This window comes from Gadus chalcogrammus, chromosome 13 (assembly GCF_026213295.1).
Source record: "Gadus chalcogrammus isolate NIFS_2021 chromosome 13, NIFS_Gcha_1.0, whole genome shotgun sequence".
NCBI classification, from domain to species: domain Eukaryota; kingdom Metazoa; phylum Chordata; class Actinopteri; order Gadiformes; family Gadidae; genus Gadus; species Gadus chalcogrammus.
This window is the reverse complement of record NC_079424.1, coordinates 23,189,055-23,216,554: the sequence shown is the minus strand read 5'-3', so window position 1 is coordinate 23,216,554 and position 27,500 is coordinate 23,189,055. Positions and strand designations below refer to the sequence as shown.

The 27,500-nt window shown below is 46.8% G+C and overlaps 1 protein-coding gene across 1 annotated transcript in view; it reads right to left on the bottom strand.

The window, feature by feature from the left end:
• Window positions 1-27,500, bottom strand: part of ptprga (protein tyrosine phosphatase receptor type Ga) — a 331,197-nt gene that overhangs the window by 268,395 nt on the left and 35,302 nt on the right. Inside the window, exon 2 of the mRNA XM_056605312.1 lies at window positions 2,871-3,011. Within this exon, the coding sequence (XP_056461287.1) occupies window positions 2,871-3,011 (141 nt within the window). The remainder of the gene's footprint in view (window positions 1-2,870; window positions 3,012-27,500) is intronic.

Below are 27,500 nucleotides of genomic sequence, written 5' to 3'. Positions count from 1 at the left end.
TAGAGCTGGTTGGATACACTTATAAACAGAAGTTTGAATGTTGTATCCCTTGGCAACATTGAGAAATGTTTGACTTATCCGGTTCGATTGTATTTTAGTCAGGCTATTGTTAAGCGAAGGGTACTTTGTAATTCACCTATTGTGTAGAGATATTGACCAAAAAATTGCTCTTTAGAGAGGAGTTTCTGCATATCCGTCTCCCTGGCAGAAACACACCCCCAGACACATGGGACTCATAGCGATGATCGAGTATTCAGGTCCCTGCGTAAGAGCTCAGATCAAACTTTCTGAAACAAAAACCTTCAAAACTGCTGTGGACGCAGAATCACCTGGCCCCAGTCAGACTGATTGGGCTGGGTGAGGCTGCTCACTTGTTGTGCGTTAACTAATCAATGGTCACGGGTTAAACCAGCATCACCACACACACTCAGGAGGTCTCCTACATTGCAGCATGTTACTCCTGCTGCTCTGTAGCGTGATACTCAACCTGCAATAAACCGGTTTCACACCACCGCCCTGTGTCCTGGATTCGGAGGAGCCAGTAAAAGCCACCTGGGTGGAGTGAGGCAGCCTTCTAGGTGCTCTTTAGCATGGACATTGCTACAACCCCATAAACTGCTTGTCGTGGGGTTGATTTGTCCTTGATCCAATTGAGGTACAAGCTAGGCGTGAAACTTGTTTGAGAATTAAATTACAAAAACAACAATGACTACGGAAACTGACATTAAACGAATATACTTACTCTTGACCTTGTCAACTGTGACTTAACCATCACCTAACCATTCCTCGTGCCCAATGAACCCATCCAGGCTTAAATAGACAAACCCATTTGGTGAGCTCTATCTCCACCCCTCTCCCTTTAATCCGGTGGCCTACCCCGGCATGATCCGTCACATCAATTCAGGAAGTTGATGTGGTGCGGAATGGCCTTATAATGCGGGAGAACACCGGTCGGTGAATGAATTGAAGTATGCACAGACTAGGAGATGTGTAAGTCTATATTATTAATACATCACACAGTGCTGTGTGGCTAATTATTATTTTGGTTTTGATGTCGGCTGAAAGTATCCATATCATGCATCCCTATTTCAAAGTTGAAATACTTCAAGTATAAATGCTGTGAAAGTTTTGGTTCATTCCATCAAAGGTTGGATAGTGAAGCAGCATACAACGTTTGAATTATGGTTCCAGCATAAAGCATGAAGGGGGAGTTGAGCAGGAAAGTTTGGGAAGAATAATACAAAATAATAATTTAGTAAAATAATTTGTCCTTGGATTGATTGTGTGTCTGTGTGTATAGATGTGTGTGTGTGTGTGTGTGTGTGTGTGTGTGTGTGTGTGTGTGTGTGTGTGTGTGTGTGTGTGTGTGTGTGTGTGTGTGTGTGTGTGTGTGTGTGTGTGTGTGTGTGTGTGGGTGTGTGTGTGTGTGTGTGTGTGTGTGTGTGTGTGTGTGTGTGTGTGTGTGATAGAGTTACAGTGCTAATTTGTCATTCCCTACACATCCATCACTGACTAGAATAGAAACGCTATTCAAAATGACCTGATCCAAAAGCAAAACAAGAACCCAACAGTGCTCACATGAACTCATGTACACGCTCACAAGAAGGAGAATTAGAGATTCATTCATTGGTACTGCAGCGGGAGGCTGGGTTGTAAATGGGCTGTAGAAGTTGAAGACCAGGGCACATGCAGGAGACGGGCTAAACCAGGGGCCTTAATGACGGCCCAGAGAACTTCAGAACAGAAGAGCCCTTCGGAGGACTATCCTAACCCTGGTGAAATACGCTGAAAGACGGTGTGACCATACGGTGAGCTCTTTAGCGGAGCGCTCCCAGGGGCCCATAGGTAGGGTCCTGAACAGCACTCGGGCTGATGAGCCACAGTGCACGGTGCCAGCCTGGAGGCCCCTGCTGATCCGTGCCTCTCTATTGTTCTGCTCTTGCCTTGCTGCTGCCCCCCGTTACATCAGCGTCTTACGTAACAGCGGCCTGATCAAGCGCGTGCGTCCAGGAACATGGAAAACAAGCGCTGGCGCTCCCATCACCGCATCACTAGCGCTGAGCGGCCCCACCAGCGCTTAATGCTGCTGCTCCACATCCAGAGCACCACGCAGAATCGTCCCCCTCCTGCCCGTGATTCATCTCCTTATTCATCGAGACCAGAAGGCCGCAGCTCCTCCACCAAGGACACATGATTAGGGTTAGGCATAGAGAGATAAATAAAGACCAGGAGGGGCCCAAGGCCGGGCTGGTGTTATGATGTAAGATAACAGGCCCCTCGCCAGGCCCCTCGGTGAAGCACCACTCACAGGGACAGCCGGCTCGCAGCCTCTCACTAGTCTCTCAGTGGCATGGGTAGAGAGGGAAAAAAATATAAAACACCAATGATAAATTAATCAAAAGCCCAGGAGAAGCCTCCAGGCTGAGAGAGAGAGGGGGAGAGAGAGAGAGAGAGAGAGAGAGAGAGAGAGAGAGAGAGAGAGAGAGAGAGAGAGAGAGAGAGAGAGAGAGAGAGAGAGATAGAGAGAGAGAGAAAGAGACAGAGACAGAGACAGAGAGAGAGAGAGAGAGAGAGAGAGAGAGAGAGAGAGAGAGAGAGAGAGAGAGAGAGAGAGAGAGAGAGAGAGAGGGAGAGAGAGAGAGAGAGAGAGAGAGAGAGAGAGAGAGACAGAGAGAGAGAGACAGAGAGAGAGAGAGACAGAGAGAGAGAGACAGAGAGAGAGAGACAGAGAGAGAGAGAACTGCTGTACACACACACACACACACACACACACACACACACACACACACACACACACACACACACACACACACACACACACACACACACACACACACACCATGTGTAATCTAACCATAGAAGAGCCATACCTGAGTACGCCCAGTAGGTTTCCTCGCTCGCTGCTCTCCGAACGCGTCGCGTGGTGGCGGCCATGGCCCTTGGAGGACCCTGTGTGGCCCCTGGAGGCCGCTGCGTGGGCCCCGGGGGCTGGGGCGTGCTTCCTGTCACAGCTGGGAGGGACAGGGTCACAGGTCAGCACAGGGTAGAACCATATCAAAGTGAGCAGAGCAGCCTGGGGCTGCTGTGTGGCCCCGGGCCCCTGTGTGGCCCCGGGCCCCTGTGTGGCCCCTACTGACTCTATGTGGGCTCCACATCAAATGGGTGAATAAAAAACATTAAACTGTCATGACTCGGTTGGTCCAAAATAGCTCCGTCCAAAACTTCTTCAACAGTCAAGCTATTATTTGTATTTTATTATACTATAGACGTCAAATGTTTTTTTTTAACTTCAGGTTAGTCCACGATGTCTATTAATTCCAAGCATAAATTTATATATTGTATTCACAGAGAAATGTTCAGTGTGTTTCTATTAATTTTGTCTTTTTTTAAGAATATTCTGTTCAGTTTGACTTTAATTCAGGCTAATGTATCGTTAACTACGAATGATAAACATTAGTTGTGAACTATAATGAGCGTTCCCTTGAAGGTAAAATGTTCACACCGACCAGAGAGCAAATTTAACAGGGAATGTACTAGAATAATGGAATGGAATAACTTCATTATCCTTAAAAAATGCTAAATAATCAAGCTTATATAATGTATCTACCAACTAAAATTCGTCAATCTTTTCCCCTTGGCAGCAGGCGGCAAGAGCTGGGATAAAAAGCATATAAAACGAGGATGATGCCAGCAGCGCTTGAATCATCACATGAACTAGCTGGCGATGAACGAGCTGCCCAGCCAGATAAATCACCCAAACCTCTGGCTGTTCTGGGAAAAAAATCCAACCCTTGTTTCAAAAGATCTGCAGGGATGGCATGCTCTTTTGCAGAGCAAAGCAGAAGAGAGGAGAGAGAAAAGAGAGAATATCTTTGGTTGGAGTCTGGTTGTGAGGGGCGTATACACTCTAGATGCCCACGGGCTAGTCTCTGATCACAACCCTGGATGGCTGGCCACTGAGCCAGTGAGTGAGTGAGTGAGTGAGTGAGTGAGTGAGTGAGTGAGTGAGTGAGTGAGTGAGTGAGTGAGTGAGTGAGTGAGTGAGTGAGTGAGTGAGTGAGTGAGTGAGTGAGTGAGTGAGTGAGTGAGTGAGTGAGTGAGTGAGTGAGTGAGTGAGTGAGTGAGTGAGTGAGTGAGTGAGTGAGTGAGTGAGTGAGTGAGTGAGAGAGTAAGAGCGTTAGTGTGCGTGCGTGTGTGCGTGCGTGTGTGCGTGCGTGCCCCAGGGATCTTTCTTAGCAGCTCTGATTCTGCAGAGAGCCACAATGGCTAGCTCTAAAAACAACTGACAATGGACAGTGCACATTTCACCCCTACTCAGATTTGCATACCCTCGAAACAATCTCTCTCTCGTGTCTCACACAGACACAAACAGAAACACACACCCAGTCTCCCGTCTCACCTTGGAGACTCAGTAGAAGCACGGCTATCTGCCATATTGAATCAAACCTAATCCTGAAGAACCATGAAGAGGTTGTTGCTGGGCATGGTTTGAAATGATCCATTCCACTGTATGTGTTGAACAAAATTGCTTTGAATGGAAAAAATATTTTCTATATTTAAAGGTGAATGAACAAAATACGTGAATGAAACAATGATAATCACAGTTTTAGTTCTATTTCAATATGGATGTGCATTATTAGCTGACTGATTAGTCGGCTTAAAGATGCGGTGCTTGCTAGTCTGCCCCAGAAATATATTTTTATTACACATTTTATTACATCGTTTTGCATGTTTTTATATTTTCCACTTAAATTATGATCATGTCTTCCCAATAAAATATTTATATAACGGTATAAATTAGGCTTACTAACAGTTTCAGATGATGAGCGTTCAACTTGGCTTGGCCCGCCATTTCTCCCTTTGGCATAAAGCCCCACGAAGCCCAACATAGCTGACGTTTCGAATGCAGAACTCTTTGCTGTTTTCCCAATAATGTGCCTTGATAACGCAGAACTTATCTGATCACTTTCTATTTAACGTCACGTTCTGAGACAGAGGGAACCTCTCTGCACACTGTTCTTTCTGTTAGTGCCATATAACCGAGTGGAAGCTACTACACCGGGTTTCACCAGGTGAACAGGAAGCTACTGCAGTGGAACAGGGTTCCACCAGGTGAACAGGAAGCTACTGCAGTAGAACAGTGTTCCACCAGGTGATCGGGAAGCTGCTGCAATGGAACAGTGTTCCAGAAGGTGAACAGGAAGGTACTGCAGTAGAACAGGGTTCCACCAGGTGAACAGGAAGTCAAAGTGACCGAAGGCCTGAAGGGAGCAGCAGGTCTGTAGTATAGATTAAGAGCTGAGCATTGATAATTGCACAGATGTTAACACAATTAAATGATTTCCTATCATCTAATTCTGCAGTACCCCATGTGGGATAAAACGTCAATGGGTTATGAACCCAGACATAAGAGCGTTACTACTAGTGACAACCAAAGTTCTTATCTGTCAGTATCAATCGACTTTAGTAAAAAGCTGTGTATTGTGATAATGTCCTTTTCACCTCACTGCTCACATAGCCTACAGCCATTGAGCCATTGAAATAACTGGTAATTCAGTGGTTGATCACATGGATGCGAATTAACCCAGGAAAAACAATGACCATTCATGACAGACCTGGTCTTGTTAACACAGCCTTTCCAGTTGCAGCCTCTCCCTGCAATATTCAAGCAGGATTTCACTGCACTGTAATCCGGCCTCATAGCGGGGAAGATTTTCCAGGGTAATGAATTTGCGCCTACTCATGTGACGGATCGCCTTGTCCTACCCTGCTCCGAGGCATCCCGACCTGCAGAGCACGATGCCTCCTTTCTTCCAGCTGCATCCTTCCCTGCACGCGTCTTGGCATCCTCACCTCAAAACCTCTAGGGCTACCGCATAACACCAGAGTTTGGTCAAACCATCAACCCTTTCCTAAGCTGGGCAAAGACAGACCACGACCAAACCAAGGAGCAGGAGGGGGTTTAAAGTTCTGACAGGCACACCCGTTTAAAGGGCATTAGAAGAGGATCTGCAAACATGTCCAGGAACATAAAGGCCTCATTAGATGAAGAGTCCAGTCGGATCTGCATTGAGCCCTTTTAGAATTCTAAATCAAAAGAAGGGTGAATAAAGTATGCAATCTTTCAGAACTGGAACTCAGGAGATTGTTCATTAATATTTATTTTTAACCTAAGTTTGGCCTCTTAGATTGCAATGGGCAAAGTTTCGACAGATTTTGAAATATTTCCTTGTTTAAACCAGTCGTCATTTACAAAACCTCTGGTTACATGTCATGAAAATATGACGCAAAGAACGTCCTTGATTACAATAATTTACTTATCATCCGGGATTCCTAGAACCCCTTTTCATAACTTTAGTTCAAATTATTCAGTTGAATTCTACAGAGTCAAATTTCCTCTTTCATTTGAGTAACAATTAAAGCAAAACTAAAATGTGGTTGAGCCTAACGAGTCAATCTGATCGCTGACATTTAAAAGACTGCTGGAGTTGCTGCTGATTTTTCCCATCGGTGTCCTGGAAGATTCAGTTTATCATGAAACAGAAGCACAAACACTCCTGGCCAAGAGTATCGCTAGGCTGCAGCTAACCAGGATATACCATGTTAAAAGTTAATAAGTATTGCTAGGCTGCAGCTGACCAGGTTGTAACATGTTACAAGTTCATTAGTATCGCTAGGCTGCAGCTGACCAGGATATAACACGTGAAATGTGGCCAGTATAAGCACGCGTGTGGCCATCAAGGAAAAAACACAGCGACCGAACGGCCCAGTTTCAGCTCTCGTAATGCCCTGGTGTTTCTGTGGGTAGCTAAAAAGTTGAGGTTCCATACCCAGCCCCAACATTCTTATTAATTTCATATGCTGACCATGTCTCCTCTATTCTCTGTCACTTTCAACAAGGAGACAAGGTGAACTGCTCCCTAATGGATTTCAGGAGAACGTTTTCTTTTCTGGTCAACCCTTAGATTTAAAGGTCTAAGATAAGCAAACTGTGTTAATGCTTTGTTCCAATGACAACCCCTCCCCCCCCCCCCCAACCCCCAGACGTATATCTGAAATAGAAACACACAGACACACAGACACACAGACACACACACACACACACACACACACACACACACACACACACACACACACACACACACACACACACACACACACACACACAAACACACACACACACACAATGCATTTTAATTCCTGGGGACGTAAGCACCGCTCATGTCTGGGAATGCCAATGCGAGGCAACTCTATGGCTTTTCTATGAATTACATTATTGATTCCCGATAGCACTCTGAACAGAAAATTTTATTATCCAAGGACCTGCCCTAACCCCTCGTCAAGCCATCTTCCTCCCATCCCTCTATTCCTCTCCTGACGTTTTTTATTTTCGCTCGCTTTGCTTTTGTCAATTTGCCTTTCTCCTTTCCTGCCTTCAATAAGTCCCCTCCTCCTTCTCTCCCCCATCTCCCCCCCACAGACCCACACACACACACACACACACACACACACACACACACACACACACACACACACACACACACACACACACACACACACACATTCAAACGCACACACATTCATTCAAACGCACACACATACACACACTCCACCTCCGCCGAGAATGTGTCCTTCATCCTGACATGAGCTGCTGCAGCTTTCCCCAAATTGCTTTGCCTGTTGCCCCCCCCCCCCCCCCCCCCCCCCCCCCCCACAGCCGTACCCTCCTCCATGTACCGGGTCCTACAGCCCCCCCCCCCACAGCCGTACCCTCCTCCATGTACCGGGTCCTACAGCCCCCTACCCTCTACAGCCGTACCCTCCTCCATGTACCGGGTCCTACAGCCCCATACCCTCTACAGCCGTACCCTCCTCCATGTACCGGGTCCTACAGCCCCCTACCCTCTACAGCCGTACCCTCCTCCATGTACCGGGTCCTACAGCCCCCTACCCTCTACAGCCGTACCCTCCTCCATGTACCGGGTCCTACAGCCCCCTACCCTCTACAGCCGTACCCTCCTCCATGTACCGGGTCCTACAGCCCCCTACCCTCTACAGCCGTACCCTCCTCCATGTACCGGGTCCTACAGCCCCCTACCCTCTACAGCCGTACCCTCCTCCATGTACCGGGTCCTACAGCCCCATACCCTCTACAGCCGTACCCTCCTCCATGTACCGGGTCCTACAGCCCCCTACCCTCTACAGCCGTACCCTCCTCCATGTACCGGGTGGGGCTCTAACGGGAAGAGTTTAGCATGACGCAAATGCCCACCTGAACTCACACACACACACACACACAGACATGCACACACGCACACGTGCACACAGACACAGACACGGACACACACCCACACGGACACACACACCTACACACACACACACACTTAGCCTAGGAGGCTTGTTCAGTTCACATCACTGACAAAAACAGGAACGATTTAAAAAGTCAACAAAGGAAGGAAGGAAAAAGGAGCTGATTATAAACCGAGCAGAGAGAGAGGGAGGGGGGGAGGGAGGGAGAGAAGGGGGGGAGGAGCAGGTATGACAGATAAGGGCAGAAAAAGGGAAGTGGAGGCTCTCTCTCCTGAGATGGTGCAGAGAACAAGGCTGGCTCCAGTAGAATGGGTGACAGGGGAGTGAGGCAGCGAGCAGGCGGGAGGGAGGGAGTAAGTGGGGGGGAGAGTGAGCGAGGAGGAAAGGAATTAAGTGTTGCTGATAAAATGACACTCCTCTCCTAGCAAGAGATACCGGGTCATCAGACTCGACGGCCCACTGATTGACTGCCGAGGGCGGGGGGGTATGCTATTAGCACCCAACAAGGAGGAATAATCAGGCTGTTTTGACTTTTACAGGAAATGCCCTCAGTACAAACACCTGTATAATCATAGAACACGTGTTCCCTCCTTCTCCCCATCATGGGTTTGGGTATAAGTCGACCCATTTCAACACAGAGTGTTTATGAATAGCCGTTTATTTTAAATGAGCTTTTACAGAAACCATTGCCATTTTAAATGGCAAAACTACAACACTGCAAAGCAAAGCAGACAGCGAGTAGCTCGATATATTCTGCATTCCCACACAAACCCTGTCTGGGGAATGATTCCAGGCCAGGAAGTCAGCCTCCAAACGGAGGAAACATCCCTCCTCCCTGCTCTCTCCTCCTCAGACGGTCCGGGGCTCTCTAACAGCCAGCCTCTCCCCCAGGCTCTGTCACCGCTCATCTGCATCACCAGGCAGCAAAACACTGAGACCAGGCGGGAGGAACACAGAGGAGCATAGACAACCAGCTATGACTAAGAGAAGCAGGCAAAGATGCACATGAGGACGGTGGGGCTGCCACCCTGTCTGTCTCTCCCCCCCCCCCCCCCCCACGGTAAGACCACCTCTGTGGGGAAGGTGTGAAATCAAAACAAGGAGGTGATGGTTGAACCCGAGATGACCTATGCTCTCACACACATACCGCTGGTTACTTAGTTGTGTAGCATCTTATTAGGGGTGGGAAAAATAATCGATTCTTCGATGTATCGCGATTCTCGCTAGAACGATTCTATCTTGATGCAGATAAATTAATAATCGGAATAAAAAAAAAATATTTATCTTCAGTGTGTATTGGCCAATCTGATTTGTCTTGACACGATTGGGATTCAGCCTAGCATAGCATGCGCGCAAACTCACAGCCAGACACAAGAACTCCTTCTAATTCAAGAGCAGCTATTCCTTTAATGACATAGAAAAGAAGGATTAGAAAGAAAATAAAACTGAAACCTATTTTTTGCATGCTTCCAAATTGTGTTATAATGCAAGCTGCATTGATTATTGCATTGTTCATAGAAAGTCATATTTGTGACAAAAGCTTTCTCTCTTATAAAATATTAGATAAGTTAATTTATCTGTTGATGTCTTTAATGATCATCAAGTAGGAAGTGATTAGCAAACTCTGAGTAGCAAACCCAGATCTATATATATATTTTTGAAAATCATTCATGGAAATGTACATCAAATTGTTGCATTAAGATGCATCGATAATCGCCTCAAAATCGGAATCTAATCGAATCGTGAGGTGCCAAGAGATTGCCTCCCCTACATCTTATCCTAGCTCTCTTTGTTGTATACGTGGAATGGGTTAACCTAGCGATTGTTAGTGCTTGGCACTTGTTTCTATGAACATCCTTACTGTATCGACACCGATATATTGTTCCTCCCTCATCCGACAAATGTTCTTATTGTATGTCGCTTTGGATGAAAGCATCTGCTGAATGCCCTAAACGTAAACGGTCATCATTCCACCAGTCCTGCAGATCTTGGATCCCATTGGACAGAGAAGAGTAGAAGATAATTACTGGCAATCCTTTTTACACAATGTGTAATACAGTTGAGTTTTGTGTGCAGAACGTATTCGAGACGTATAGCAAAATAAACAAACACACACACACACACACACACACACACACACACACACACACACACACACACACACACACACACACACACACACACACACCTACACACACACACACACACACACACACACACACACACACACACACACTCACACACACACACACACACACACACACACACACACACACACACACACACACACACACACACACACAAACACACACACACACACACACACAAACCGCCTGTGAGGAACGTATTTGAGATGTATAGCAAAAACAATTGCGTCCTAGCGGGACTAGTTTGGAAGCACAGAGCTTCAGAGATGAACTGAAGATGCAACAATAGCCCGTTGACAAAGGATGCTCAGAAAGGGAAACACATACAGCCGTATCGGCAGAGCACTGAGAACCAGCCTTCCTACGGGATGTGTCGAGCTGCTTAACCCAACGTTCGATGACACTGGCGTTCCAAAGGACGAAGCAGACATTCAGGGGGAATAAAAGAAAGGAATAAGGACAAAAACAGATTGCTTCTGGTCATCCGTCAGCGTGATGGGGGAAGGGTATTTAAGGGTGGTGGGAGACTTGATTAAAATGCACACTCCATCGCACTGTTTCTGCGCGTGCCTGCCCTCCTCCCCCCTTTCCCCTGTTGAGCACTCTGCTCTGGGTTTCAATGGTATGGGTGCTGGAGATTTACACACATGGGAATACACAAAAACACACAAACACAATAGAGCACACACATTGTAAATGAAGGCATCCATCCTGCCAAACTAGAATCAGTAAATAAATGTGAGCGTGCAAACACACACAAATTCACCCAAAATACGACACACAAAAACATTGTGTGATACGTGAGGTTAGCAAATTTAGCCCTCATTCAAGTGATTCACTTCATTAGCATTCTTTACATCTCCCTCCAGTAGCTCTTACTGCTGAAGGGCAAGCAACACACACCAACGCATAGTGAAGCTACTCCTATGTACAAAACGTTGTTGTTTGGTAAAATCACTGTGGTTTATGGCTGTGAGGGGGTGTGTGTATTTTTGGATGCGTTCATGCATGTGTGTGTCTGTTCCTGTGTGGCCGTGTATGTGTGTGTGTGTCGGTCCGTGTGTGTGTGTTTGTGTTCATGTGTGCATGTGTGTGTGTTTGTGCATGCATGCATGCGTTTGTGTGTGTGTGTGTGGGGGGGGGGGGGGGGGGATCTGGTTGGCAGCGGTCTGGCCGGCAGGGTCAAACGGAGGGGAGACAAATGGCGGTGTGCGTGTGTTTGGCCAGTGAAAGCATGGGGCTAGCAGGTGCGGATCAGAGCAGGCTCATGTCCCCTCCTGCACAGGCCACCAGGCACAGGCGCACACCAGCCAGTGTTTCGGAGACGCCTGCAGGAATACAGACCGAGTGACGGGGGGAGAGACAGACATAAAGCTGGCGCCCATTGTGCACCAAACAGACACTTTCCATCGGCCCCCGCCCGCCCCTCCATCGATTGAATATAGACACTGGCAGGCTGCTGCTGCAGTAGAGAAGGACACTGGATATGTCAACACCTCCACCACCCACTCCCCATCCATCATGCTCCCCACCCCCTCCCTTTCCCCTTCAACACACCGCCCGTGGCCCCAGGCCTGGGCCAAGCAGGCAGGCCAGCGGGCTAATTAATAGCCACTCTGCTCCCGGACAAGGTCACGTCGCCGGGCTAAACAAAATGCCACAGAGGGAGAGCAGGGAGGGGCGGTGCTAATGCACTCCTCATAGTCCAAGTCAGAGAGGCTAAAAGCCGATACGGGGGGACGTTCCTGCCCCACTGAGCAACAGCCAGATGGGCCAGTGCACTGTACCAGTACACTGTACCAGTGAGCTGTACCAGTGTGTTGTACCAGTGAACTGTAGCAGCGTGTTGAACCATTGAACCGTACCAATGCATTGTACCAGTGAGTTGTGCCAGTAACTGTACCAATGCATTGTACCAGTGAACTGTACCAGTGAGTTGTGCCAGTAAACTGTACCAGTGTGTTGTACGAGTGAACTGTGCTAGTGTGTTGAACCACTGAACTGTACCAATGTATTGTACCAGTAAACTGTACCAGTGTGTTGTGCCAGTAAACTGTACCAGTGTGTTGTACCAGTGAACTGTACCAGTGTGTTGTACCAGTGAACTGTACCAGTGAACTGTACCAGTGTGTTGTACCAGTGAACTGTACCAGTGCGTTGTACCAGTGCGTTGTACCAGTGTGTTGTACCAGTGAACTCTACCAGTGTGTTGTACCAATGACTGTACCAGTGCGTTGTACCAATGACTGTACCAGTGCGTTGTACCAGTGTGTTGTACCAGTGTGTTGTACCATAGTGTTGTACCAGTGTGTTGTACCAGAACTGCCCGGTCTCAGGGATCCTGGGAATTGCTCGATTTGCATCTGGTCATGTATTTTCTGTATACAGAACAGCTATACACTTTAGACTTTGGGCCTTATCTTGCATCCGGCGCAATATACTTTCTAACTGGCACATGTTAATAGTTTACAACTGGCGCAGAGCGTTCTTTTCCCTCCTGTGCCACGCGGCGGGTAAATTAGGGAATGATCTTGTGCCCCAAGGAGAAAGGAGGAGGCGTGTTCTGGCGCAAACGTTCCCTGGTGCTATTTTGCAGTTTCAGAAACCACTTGCACCACAAACCAGGAAATACCTGATTTAAAGCCAGTGGCGCGTTGTTCAGATGCTATTTTAAGGGAGACGGAGACTGCAGACGTGCTGTCAAAATATCAACTCATCAGATTCAAATGCGCTCATGGCTCATAAAGGGGATGGGAGCTGGCACTCTCATTGGATTATTGCATGTTACGCCCAAACCACTCCTACGGGGAATTAGGCTACTTCAGATCAACCTGTTTTAGATTTGCGCCAGGCGCAAGAGTCCTTTTTGTGCCAGTAAAATAGCGACATTGCCATAGAACCGCCCACAAAGCTACTTGCGCTTGGCGCTTCTCAATTGCGTTTCAGACCGTTTAAATAGGACTTTATATTTTACCAGAAAAGTATTACTAGAGAAATATTTGTTTATAGTCGCTGGATTAGTATCTAAAAGCGCAGGAGACATCCAGAACTTTTAGGGGAAAGAATGATCAGGGATAAGACAATACGTCAATTCCTCCGCTTGCCCCTCTAAGCAGGCTTGAAGGTCAGTGTGTAGGAAACAATCTATAACAGAAGCCGCTTTACACAATCACTTAGGAGACAAAAACACTCTCTCTCTCGCTATGCCTTTCTCTCTGACTGTATGCATGCAATGGCCTATTTCTCCTAATAACTCATGGTACTTTAATGTGACATTTCAATATTCACAGATACATCCTCGTCCTGCAGGCTTTCCATTGTGCCGTTGGAGCGAGCAGCAAAATGTCAATGTGTGAACTAATACGGTGAGGGGGGTGGGGTGTGGACACTCATCCAGCAACCCGCGTACCACTGTCCTGCTTTTACCGCTCTACCGTTAAAAAATGGAAGAAAGAGGCATTGTTTGGCGCATTTAGGCACCGCTGTCGCTGTGTCTGGGACAGCTGTCCCCACCAGAGAAGCTCTCAGCCATTCAGGGGCATAAGCAGCAGAATCAACATGCAGCACGGAAGTCCTCCAAGATGTAATATGGGGAGCAGGGACGTGCACAGGGGGGTTGCTCAGGTTGCTTGGGCAACTGCCCATATGCCCTCCTCGACTCAGGTTGCCCTTCCGAGGAAAACAATTATTATTATTATTTTTTTTTTAATCATTTAATGGATGCAGAATTTCATGTAGGCCTAGATAAAAAAAATCGCCACTCGAAACATTTCATAAAGTAAGCGTTGCCTCATTCAATTCCGTTCGGGCACTGAGAGTGAAAGTCAGTAGGGAGAGGGCAAACTCTTCCGCGCGGCAACAGCCGCTTTTGCCGGTTCTGAAGGCTTCTCTTTTGAAGCTTTGCATTTTTGATATGTCAATTTGGAGAAACTTATCAGTGACTTGATAGGATGTTTTTTAATTATGTTTGTGTTCATGTTATGTTCTTCTTCTTCAAGTCATGTTTTTCTGCATTATCGTTAGTAGTAGTTATTTCAGTGTTTTGCTTATTTGTATTAATATATTAATAAAGACCCTTTTATTCTCAGTCCTTCATATAGCCTGTCAGTTTTTTTTTTTTTGGGGGGGGGGGTGCCCTTTTTTCAGGTCAGAGCAACTGCCCCTCAAAATTCCTGTGCACGTCCCTGATGGGGAGGTTCTTAAAACCCGGGCGTTTGGGGCATATGAGTGCCTACTAGTGGAAGTTGATGAGGTTGTTTTACCGGGACCTGTGGTGAAATTGATGCCTTAACTAGGCTGGCATCATCATCATCCAGCCGCTCATTGGACTCTCAGGCCCCGTCCACACGGAGCCGAAACGGGCGAAAACGATCCGGTTTCGTTTTATGCGGTTCAGGAATATCTCCGTAAAGACGGATTCATTGTGAAACCGCATCGAGCTGTAGAAACGCTGTAGCAAATATTCAAGGCGCTGGTTCTCCACAGAAAAAAGTGGAGCGCATCAAGCCTGCGCGCATACAGCCTGCGCTCTGTATACAAACATTCAGTCACGAGGAGATTCAACCTTTTAAATTGAGCAGAAATACTTTTTAATGTACAGTTAGTAATTACATTTATCAAGGGGTGGCTACAAAAATAATAATAAAAAAAAAAAGGTTTTTTTTAACGCAACTCTGACGTCGCCCAGCTGGTTGGGGGCTAATGACGTCATCGTTTGCGTTTCAGGCGTCGACACGAATCCTAACACGAAACCACATAGGTCCGGATAGATTTCCCCCAAAAATCGGCTCTGTGTGGACGGGGCCTCAGTCTCACCCCTCGGTAGCTTAGAGTTTGGAGTAGAGCACCATGGTGCGTTTCAGCACTGGGATGCTGCGTTGTTTATTGGAGGGCAGAAGGGAGACTCCAGTGGAAGGGTGTTTTTCACATCGGGCTGGGCCCCAACGTCTGATGGAAGGGACCACTTCACACCACATTCACACCCTGGTGAAAAGGAGATAAGCAGCCTGTGAAGGACCCGGTGTGGTGCTCAAGGACACCTCAGTAGCCGGCCAGGAGAGGCTCAGAACAAACCGACAACCCCTCTCGTTGCCAGGCCTGGGCTTAACCTTGCTGCTCCCTGACGGAGGCTGCGTCGGACGGGGGGAACCGGGGCTGCACACCGGGGGGCCTGGTGCTCCCTATGCAGATATGTTTATCTGGGAGAGGCCTGCCTGACTTAGGATAGAGGGAAGCTTGGAATTCTCCCTTGCGTTATTCTCACATTTATCTTGGCAGGGAGGTAAAGTGGAGGCTCCTGTGCAGATTCCAGGCCGCCTTCCAGGAGTGGAGGCAGGTGAAGCCTGCGCTCCTCCAGCCACTGACAGCACGGGTCAGCTAATGATAATGGCCGCCGCTTTCAGACAGCACAGACTCACACGAGGGGAGAGGAGGGAAAATGGAGAGAACCAGAGCAACACACCCAGAGCACGACTCGATTCAATGGAGCCAACAGCAAAGAGGCTGACTGAGGAACTAACGACGGAACACATTATCGGACACCGGAAACCCATATATGGGCTCGCTTTAGCTTAAGCAGCCGGATCAATGTGCTAAAACGGAATGTGTTAAGGATATAGATTGAGCCACCGGACACAGCATTAGGCCAGGATGGAGAGCCAGCAAGTAAGCAAGACTCAGGGACCATAAAGACAGGGGAAGCCATTCAGACAGCGGAGTGTCCATGCATGGTCGGATCTTCCGGGTGAAATTGGCGGCACGACCACAGCACCATCACCACACATCCTATTACCTCGTCCTCGCGTCATCTCAAATGGCAAACGGCTTAGCACCTATGAAGCCGAGATGCTCTTCCACGAGGCAATTATCTCTAGTTTAATTTCAGGGAAGGGCTGAATATGGAAGACAGAATTAAACCGCTTAGTCTGGCTTAACAAAGGAAATGTCAGCGGAGGGGGAAAAGACAGGCGGGGTGTACCATTATAACAGTTAGAAGGGATAAGAGTAACACCACCTCATACTCATAGGAACAACATACTTTCTTACCATGATTTGAGTCAAAAGCTGACTAGTGCCCAATCACACCTCAAAACCCAATAAAGCAAAGAAATTAGGTAAACAATTTCAAGGGTAGAGCAGATACAAATGAGAGAAAGGTTTATACTAACACATAATACTGAAGAGAACACAAAACAATACAAAACAAAGCCTTGAAGAAAATCAAATGCATACGAAGGCCATTGCTCGGACTGGGAGATAAGGAGGTAAGCAGATGAGTGATGGAGGATCGATAGCCTCCCGGCCCCCCCCCTCTCCCCCCTGTAGACATCAGTTAGCCTGTGAGGTCAGGCCTGATTCAATACCAACCCTACACTACCGATAGGCCTGATCGGGCCCAGCAGGAACAGAAGCTCACTTTAAACCTTCATTTACATGGACCGCACTGAATAATCACTCCTGGCATCCAAACAGCCAGCCTTAAATACGCACCAGGCTGGCTTCACCCACACACTTCGTGCCTGTGCTACACCCTGTAGCACAGGCAACACAACCCAGGGGGAGAGGCATGGGGCCGGAGGACGGGTGAAGGAGGAGAAAAAACAGGTGATAACAGGGAAACTAAGAGCAAGAGAGGATTGATCAGAAGGTGAACCCCCACCTGCTGTACCCGGACAGTCCGCAGGAGCGGGCTGCTGCCCCCCGCCCCCCTGGCCCCCAGATGAAGACGCCCCAGTGGTCTGCTGCCCACCGCCCCCCTGGCCCCCAGATGAAGACGCCCCAGTGGTCTGCTGCCCCCCGCCCCCCTGGCCCCCAGATGAAGACGCCCCAGTGGTCAGCTGCCCCCCGGCCCCCTGACCCCCCAGATGAAGCGCTCTGCTGCCCGCTGGCCCCCCAGATTAAGCGCCCCAGCACCCTGCCCCACCTGCCTGGCGCCTCGACGGAAGAGGTGCATCTGAAGTTGCCATGGTGATAACCCAAGGTGGGTCTTTTGGCTGGCGACAAGGGCTGAGGGGATAATCTCTCAGCAGAGAGGATGCACTTGAGTGCTGGACAGCAAGAAATTCCATTAACACCTCCTCTGGGGTCTTTCCTCCTCCTCCTCCTGCTCCTCCTCCTGCTCCTCCTCCTCCTCCTCCTCCTCCTCCTCCTCCTCCTCACACACACACACATACACACACGTGAGAAAGAGCAGGTTTTGATGGGGACTCAGCAGCAGCGAGCGGCTAATGGCAGAGCCAAGCCTTCACAGCTGAAGACGTCTGCTAGCAGCAAGGCTCGTGAGGCTAACATGTTGCCGAGAAGCTGCCCGGGGTTTGTGTGAGCAGGAGATAGACCAAATGACAGCCGGACTGCTTCAATGCATCTGTGCACTGTGCAAGTGACAAGGCTTTAGATTTGACTTAGTGGGCTTGTGCAAAATAGGAGCAGACTCATTGATTGAGATATGAAATATACCACGGACAAATACTCTGCTTAAATTACTGTTTCAAGAAGCTATGCTCTAAAAGGAGAGATGCCTTGATACAAAGCCATAATACACTGATAATAACGGACATAATGTACCGTCAGTACATTTTCTGTTTCCCAAATTGTCCTATTTTAATGACATTTCCTTGAAAAAATAAACAATAAAGAATGAAGACATGGGTTGTATAACTATATACACATATGTGTGTACTACGTCATTTTTTAAAGCAACATTTATTTAAATAAAGCTTTTTAAAAACTCAGAAAAGGCAATGAAAGGGAGCTGAAGAGAGAAAAAAGAGAGAGATAGAGAGAAATAGCGACCCGTCACCGGGTAATGGACCGGGGCTGTTGACAGAGCTCTCCTCTGAGCATTAACATGTAACCTATTAACTGGGAACCACCGGTGTGTGTGCGTGTGTGTGTGTGTGTGTGTGTGTGTGTGTGTGTGTGTATGCTTGTGTGTGTGTGTGTGTGTCAGCATTAACATCTAACCTATTAACTGGGAACCGCCGTGTGTGTGTGTGTGTGTGTGTGTGTGTGTGTGTGTGTGTGTGTGTGTGTGTGTGTGTGTGTGTGTGTGTGTGTGTGTGTGTGTGTGTGTGTGTGTGTGTGTGTGTTCTTGCTTGTGTGTGCGTGTGTGTATGCCTCTGATCACACAAGAAAGTCGGCCAATAGCATTGTGCGTGTTAATTGAGTGCCTTGTTATTAGTTGAGACCGGAGCTTAAGGTAAGCAACCCCCCCCAGCGCTGAGGGCCCAAGACCTGCTGATTCCCGGCTGGGGTGACGCCGTCTGTGAATGGGAGCACTAATTATTAAGTGTTTCATTGGCTGCCGCTTAGAGAAACACCCTGTATAAGTGCAAGCATTTAAAACATGCTTCATGCTGCCAAGAAAGAAGTATTCATTTAATACTGATTCCTGAAGCAGATATTTACATTTCTGAAACTTTACGCAAGGAAATTTGATATCCAATTGACGAATGACTCAAACAAAATGATATTCAATACATTTTCCATCAATCAACTAATTGATTGATCGTTGCAGTCTCCATTGAACTCTTAGTCATTTGCAAGATATATTTGCAAGATATATATCCATCCATCTAGACCAGGGGTCGGCAACCCTAGGCACGCGTGCCACCACTGGTACGTAGCAGCATAATCTTAAGCACACTTAAAGAAAAAAAAGAAAAATCGTATTTTTATTTTATTATTATTATCAAAGAATTTCACCGCAAAATACGGCAGCATAATATAACTACCGAACTACTTTGCACTTTATTCTGTTATGGCCATTTCCTCCCAGTGCAAATATGATTAAATGAGTTACTGAAAGCAGTGTTCTTCAGAATAAACTTTTTAAAATATTGTTGTGAGGTGGCCTGCATGCATCGCATTCACATGGTTTTTCAAAGCTGTACATGTCCTAAGATATTGATGTGGATTAGGGCTGTCAAAACGAACTTCGCTATTCGAATATAATTCGAATTTTTTAAAAAGGAGAACATTCGAGTGCGGCAACTAACGTTCGAACTTTTTTTTTTTTTTTTTTTAGCAAATTTTATTGACAAGTCAAGAATTACATTTAACTTTTGCCGAGCAACGACGCAAATGAAAGTCAACGTCGTGCGTCGTGACGTTCGGCAATCGGCATTGTATGCTTACAAGATGCTGGGAAGCAGCGCGCGAGCAGACACAGAGATGGAAAGCATAACTTTCGGATTTCCATCGAGAAACGGGAAGATTTACCACTCGACTACGAGCAACATGAGCGCACACCATTACTCGGAGTACGCAGAACAGTTAGCGGCTGAGGAAGAGCCACGGTCAAAACAGCCAAGAATAACATCGTAAAATAGCAGTGTGTGTGTGTGTATTTGAATGATTGAACATCAGCTTCTTCATTAAACATCATTGCTTGAATATTTCTGGCTTTATATCTTACGTATTTATATAAGTTTTGTATTGATTTGGTAAAACTTGTTGCAAATGTTACATAACAGATTTGGTTGACGCGCCCTCTAGTGGACGCGGGACGTAGGCCTAATAATAGGATGGTATCGGTGTATATAATGATATAATAAAAAAAACATTAAAATATTCGAATATTATTCGAATATTCAACATAAGAAGCATTAGAAATTCGAATATGATTTGAGGGGAGGATTGACAGCCCTAATGTGGATGGTTCCAACATTCTCATCTATTCTTGTTTTTTACATTTCTCACAGTGCAAATATGTTTTTGAATGAGTTTCTGAAAGTGGTGTTTGAAGATGGGACATATGTTATGATAATTTGTAAGCCCATTTAGCAAATATAACAACAACAAAAAACATTTAAAATGTTGATGCATGATTGTGGACTATATGAAAATAATACAATTCCAGGTCTTCTGGAAATGTCTTTTGTCGCTGTGCTATAATTCAGCTTAATATTTAATATATTGTTGCTTAAGGCACACTCATTAACGACAAAATGTCCAACTGGCGCTGCATGTTGAAAAGGTTGCTGACCCCTGATCTAGACTAACAACCAACTCAGGCCCAATCCGTAGGCCCTATTCCCACCCCCTATGTCCCCCACCCCCCATGTCCCCTCCCCCACATGTATTAGACGGCCATGATGGCTCGATTCTGATGGCAGCAATTGATGCAGGGTCATATTTCACATCCTGCCCTGCCCTGTCTCCCTCTCTCTCCCTCTCCCTCTCCCTCTCTCTCTCTGTCTCTCTCTCTCTCCTTCTCTCTCTCTCCCTCCCTCCCTCCCTGCTCCTCGTCTCCCATCCCATAGCCCGTTAAGGGGGAGATAACGGGGCCGGGGTGGTCGGGAGGTTGAGGTTGATGAATTTACGAGCAGAATGCTTTCTCCCTCTTCTCTGTTCCGTCCCTGACGTAAGGGACGCCATGACAGATGGTCACGTCCCCCCCCACCTAATGGAGCATACCCTCCAATAAAAACGCACATTCACACTCCACATCCCGCACCCAAGTCAGCGTATTGACCGCGCGGTTATTACCTCCTAATGGAGTCGCCAGCATCTCAAAGTTGGATTCAATGGATTCAATGGACGCAAGATGGACGCCTGCCTGTAGAGTAAATTATGTAGGGTATTACCGCTTTTGTCTTCCACAACAAGGGGAATAAAAGAACAAGGGGCAGGAGGGCAAAGGACTAACTGGGAGACATGAATGACATCATGGTGAGGCGTTAGCCGCAGGGCTAGCATGTATTCCCCAGGTGGATGCTGGGATACGAGGGCTTATCTCTATGTGGTATCATGGTTTGGCGGGGGGGCCCCAACATGTAATCACACCTCTGGCAGGACCACGGCCAGCCACCCTCGCCAGCCAATGTAAATAGCCATTAGCAACAACTAGGAGAGGGGAGAAGGTCAATATTAGCCTGAGCAGACTAATGTTAGCAGAGCAAAGAACCAGGGCGACTTACAGGCAGACACACACAGACACACACAGAGACACACACACCAGGCCCAGGCCTCAAGACACACAGACACACACAGACACACACAGACACACACAGACACACAGAAACTGGGCCCTGGACACCAGACACATCCAAATTGGACACTTTACTATTGCCGTAATAGATCCTCTTGACTGATATTCCCACATTGTCCACACACAGACACAGACACACCGAAACACACACACACCGACACACACCGACACACACCGACACACCGACACACACACACACACACACACACACACACACACACACACACACACACACACACACACACACACACACACACACACACACACACACACCTCTGTTCTCACCTGCTTGCTGCTAAGTGGTCCACATAACAGGGCGATTTCAGCGCGGCTGACAGAGCTGTAAAGTGTTTAGGTGAACTGTGGAGAGTGTGTGTGTGTGGAGCGTGTGTGGGGCATGTGCATGTGTGGGCCCTGTGCGTTTGTGTGTGTCTTTGTGAGGCGGGTGGGGGGGGGATTTGTGAGGGGGGCTGTAGGTCACACCTACAGGGGTAGGGGGGCTTCACTCATACACACACAAACACACACAAGTTATTTATGTGTATCCTTGAACATTAAGTGTCCTGGGAATACCGTCAGAAAGGGGTGCTGGTTAGTGTGTGCGTGTGTGTGTGTGTGTGTGGGGGGGGGGGGGGGGGGGGGGGGCGAAGGGTCGGAACTATTGGACTCGGTAAGTAAGGAAAAAACTGAGTGAAACAAACTCACGGCCCAGGACGACAGAGATGGAGACACAAGAGAGAGAGAGAGAGAGAGAGAGAGAGAGAGAGAGAGAGAGAGAGAGAGAGAGAGAGAGAGAGTGAGATGTAGTGAGATTGCCCTATAAATCAACTTCCTCTCTGCATTTGGCAGTGCTAAATACATGTATGAAAACAGTGGTTCCAGGGTGATTGATGAAGTCATCACGCCAATGTGGAGCGTGCAAACGGAGACACAAATGATGCTCACTGCAACAACAACTACCAAATCTCACCCTGACCCCATTCTGCTTTGGAATGGTGTGGCGAGTCTACAAACGCACGCACGCACACACATACACATGCACGCACACACACACAAACACAAATACACACATGGAGTTATTGTCAGCTACAACGCACACAAATTGGCCGCATGAGCGGTTAAGAGTATATTGCTTCTGGCTTATTAATGTGCACACACACACACACACACAAACACACAGACACACATTAAACCGCAAATGCACATACACACACATACACAGACATGGCTTGCACACACACACATACACCTCCAGTAGTACTGTTCCGAATACATAATTACATGCTTCAAATTTCAAAGGTTTTCCATACGAAAATTCCAATATTCACCCTCCCAAAAAAGAAGAGTAAATTCCTAGAGCGTATCGTCCCAGCCTGATGCGGAGACCCCAGAACAGAACCTGCTTCATGTACTCATCGTTCTCCTTCTATTTACTACAGGTTTCTTTTAATGACACACAATCAAACTATAACATCACGTAGGATGGCTGCTTCTTGGTATCTTTTGGCCTTGTTTGAACCCTGAAAAGCTGTTAAATCATTCATATTAAATCCCTTCTAAACCATTCAGTCCCTGCTGGCCACAATATCTTATTCCTACGGACCAGTGTGAGTGCTGCAATGCAAACTACACCCTGCGGAGAACCCTGGAACCCTAATACAAGGGATTATCATCACAACCATCTAGTTAAGGTCTCAGTCGGTCCTACACAGAATTAGCATCACAACCAGCTAGTTAAGGTCTCAGTCGGTCCCACACTAGAAAGCAGTGCCAAGTATTAGAATGGTAATAATAATAATAATAATAATAATAATAATAATAATAATAATAATAATAATAATAATATATTGGACTTATATAGCGTCTTTCTCAATACTGAAAGCCACTTGAATACTCAAAGACACTTGATGTTATGTTTTCCAATATAAAACTTGATCAGGAGAGTTCAGCAAGTCCATGTGTGGGCAGGACATTTTGACGTTACCTCAACTGAAGGCTTGACGTTAAACTTTGTGAGACTAGCAAGTCTCATACGTATGTATTTTACAGGGATTCTATTCTGTCCCTGTGATATCGCCGGGATAATAAGTCGAAACATAAACTTAACCCTCATTCTGCGGTTGGCAAATAAAGATAGATTTTAAACCAATGTTTTTAAATATTGTTTTATCTACATTTTTTATTCAAATTGAAACCAAGCATTCAAGTTCTGAATTGACATATAATTACATGTCTTACGAATTGATTTTGCATATTGAAATATTCAGGCACTGCACTGTCACCCCTCCACTCCTTGGCTCAGGTGAGGAGGGAGAAGGGAGAGAGATCTGCCCCAATATTACCCATGGGGGCAGACTGGTTTGATTGTTTCCTTGCTGCTTTTTAACACAGCAAGGTGATGGCTTTAGAGACAACATAAAGGTGCTTTATGTCTCAGCCTCTTCGGTCGTTTAGCACCGTGTCACCGTGTCACTCCCCATAGAGCAGTTTAAGATGCATAGCCCCTTGAAGACATGATCCTCATTAGCCATCAGCGCCGTCACTCACAGACCTGTAGCCATAGCTCCGGCATGAAGGGGTGATTCTGGTTATTCTTAAAGTTACATATTTTGGTAAATGAGTGCGCCGCAGAATCTTTGTTTCTCGCTCGTTGCAACATGGTCTCACAGGAATCCGTGAAATGACTACGGTCGGACGCTTCCAGGATTGGACATGCATGCCAATCAAGAACGCTTCCTGATAAGTAAGCGGTTCGTGACGGCGTTCTTCAACGTCCCAGAGTCCCAGTGTTACCAGGCTGGCCTTGCGGCGGTGGAAGGATTGGAGGCAGTGGTGAGATGTGAGCAAGGCCGTTGGCCTGAATTTATTCAGGTACAAAAATGGTCCATCAGGAGGCAAAAATGAATGAACAAAAAACCGAAATCAATAATTCAAAATAACTTTCAACAATCTAAACTTTCACTAATCTAAACATTCAATAATCCAAAAACAACTGTCTTCCCCTCGGCACTAATTAAGCCCTTGGCTGGCCTAAGGGCCAGGTGTTGTCACCCGCTCACCTCAGACCCTTCTGCCCCACCTACATGATTTGGACCTGAATATATCCTACCTGGCCCGACCCATCCCACTCTTAATTCAATTAACCCTCCCCTACACATTTCTGATTTACTTATCCCCACCCCTAGTTACACACCTTACTACAGACCTATTTGTCTAAACCCCATCCTTACCCCCTTCTTCCCTGACACCTTAAATATTCCCCAAGTACCCCAACACACCCCTCTCCTCCCACATACTTGGTCTCGCCCGTCTGATGTCACCCCCACACCGCCCAAATGTTCTTCCGGACTTCACGTCGGGCCCCCGGCACCCGGAAGCCAGCGCAACCGTAACGCGAGTGTTTTACGTCTTGTCCTTGTTTGTGCCATGTCCCATGACCGGCTTCCTCATTACGCATGTTTTTTTGTGTGTTGCAGGTGGCGTCATGAAAGTGTTTGAATGTTCTGTGTGTGTTTAATAAAAGGGTACTTGTAAATCCCGGTGTCAGTCCTGTTTGTGTCCATTGCCTGTGGTAACGGGCAGCCGCACCGTTACACCCAGCCTGGCTCTGGGAGAGGAGATTTGCTTGTTATGGGATGTTTTGGGATCATTCCCTTCTTCAGAGCTGGAAAGGTTACGCATCAGACGCAGTTAAAGAATTCAGGATAATGATGCCCTTAAGGAACTTTGCATTTAGTACTTAATTCATCAGATAAAAACAATTATGATGCAGTGATAAATTAATATTTGTTGAAAAGTTGCAATTTACTAAAGTCTTGCAATTTACTCAAAAGCCAAAATACATCTGTGAAATCTGTTCCAGATAAACGTCCCTGACGTGACCTCAGTAGCATGACAAACACACGACAACAAGGTAACACAAACAGACGGATGAGCTGCATGTCACTCTTACATGGGGCTAAATGACAGAGAGAGAGAGAGAGAGAGAGAGAGAGTGAGAGTGAGAGTGAGATTGACAGCTCCAGGCAGTCTTTTTGGCATGCCATATGTCAGAGAAGAGCCTGCATTGAATGCATCATTCATAGAGTCGATTTCAGGGGTGGGAGGAGGATATCTGTTGAACTCACGGTGACACTAAACAAAAGTACAGAGGAAGCTACTGGCCGGAGTCTTAACTGGGAGGCTGCTGTTACAAGAGACCCAGAGAAAATAGGTCAGGAGAGGATATGAAGGGACAGAGATGTCCTAAATGGTGCAGGGAGACACGATAATAACATGAAGAGCAGATCAATGTGAAAGGTGCAAGGATCAGAAGCCTGAAAATAAATCTGTGATTACTCTAATTCACAGAACCCATATTTAGGGTGATGAAAAATTCTGTGTGTGTGTGTGTGTGTGTCTGTCTGTCTGTCTGTCTGTCTGTCTGTCTGTCTGTCTGTCTGTCTGTCTGTCTGTCTGTCTGTCTGTCTGTCTGTCTGTCTGTCTGTCTGTCTGTCTGTCTGTCTGTCTGTCGGTCTGTCTGTCTGTCTGTCTGTCTGTCTGTCTGTCTGTCTGTGTGTGTGTGTGTGTCGCAGCGGGCGCTTGTGTGTGTGTGTGTGTGTGTGTGTGTGTGTGTGTGTGTGTGTGTGTGTGTGTGTGTGTGTGTGTGTGTGTGTGTGTGTGTGTGTGTGTGTGTGGGTGTGTTTGTGTGTATGTGTGCGAGTGTGTGTGTATGTATGTGCATTGATTTGTGCATACAGTATATTTTGCATATTATACATATATATATATATATATATATATATATATATATATATAATATATATTAGACAAACAGAAACAACTGTAAAAAAGTGCAATTCCTCCAATTTCTCTTTAATAACATTAAATATATGAGCAACTTAAACTGAAAGACGAAGACAAAAAGAGGAAATTACACGGCCTGCAATTATAAAACAACACCCTAGGACCCAAATAAACCCATTGAGCACTCCTCAACCGGATCAAAGCTATGTGCACACGCTCAGGCCAGAGAGCCCTTATTGACATTCCAACAAAGGGCTTTCAAGCTGCAGCAGCCACTATAGTACTTAGATAAAACGTGCAAGGATCTGCCCTTTACTTGATGACACTAACATAGGTCAACAGCCATGTTGTGAGGGCCGTACGAGAGTCCTGTTTTGTCAACCGTAGTGTGGTAGTGTGTGTGGATGATGGCCGGTTTAAGCAGCATCACCTAGCCAGCATCAGACTGATTGAATGGGGCTGGGTTAGGCTGCACATCTGTTGATGTGCAACAGGTTAAAGCAGCCATCACACTCAGGGAGAGATCTCCTGCTTGGAAACATGGAGCACCAGGCAATGTATAAATATCCACAAACTTCTACAACAAACTGGATTTCATCCCCACCACCCTGCCTCCACTGTCTGGAGGAGCCTCGTAGATGTCAGGTAGTCGGAGTGTAGCAATGGACCTTGAAACAGAGATTCCCACGCTGTGTGGTATTGTCTACTGTGCCAAGCTAAGGACCGACTAGAAGTGTGGGTTAATGGTAAATGGTAAATAGACTGAATTTATACATTTTTAAAATATTGCCTAACATTCACCCATTCATGCGCCCATTCACAAACTAACAGCCAGCTCGTCGGGAGCAGTCAGGGTGAGGCGTCTTGCTCAGGGACAACTCGACTCTCACGCTAGGATGAGGAAATAACATACATACAATACAAAAATATACAAAAATACAGAAAAAAATACAGGGAATGAATCAGGACTGCATGGATACTACACTGTATTGTTGTGGTAATGTTGCCCGCTATTGTGATCAGAGATGATTCCCCCCCGCCCCCCCCCGCCACATAGCTTTTTGGCCCGTGCTCAGTGCTCAGTGGTTCCTCAGACCAGCAGCGGACACACCAGATTCCAGCACTGTGAACAGCAACTCCTCTCAGTCCAGAGAGTACTTACTGCTGAGTTGAGAAGGTTGTTTATCCGATTCTAATGAAATGGGAAAACTGAATGTGGTGCTTCATTGTACAGTAAAGAATGGTTGCATTTATGTGTTCAATGCATT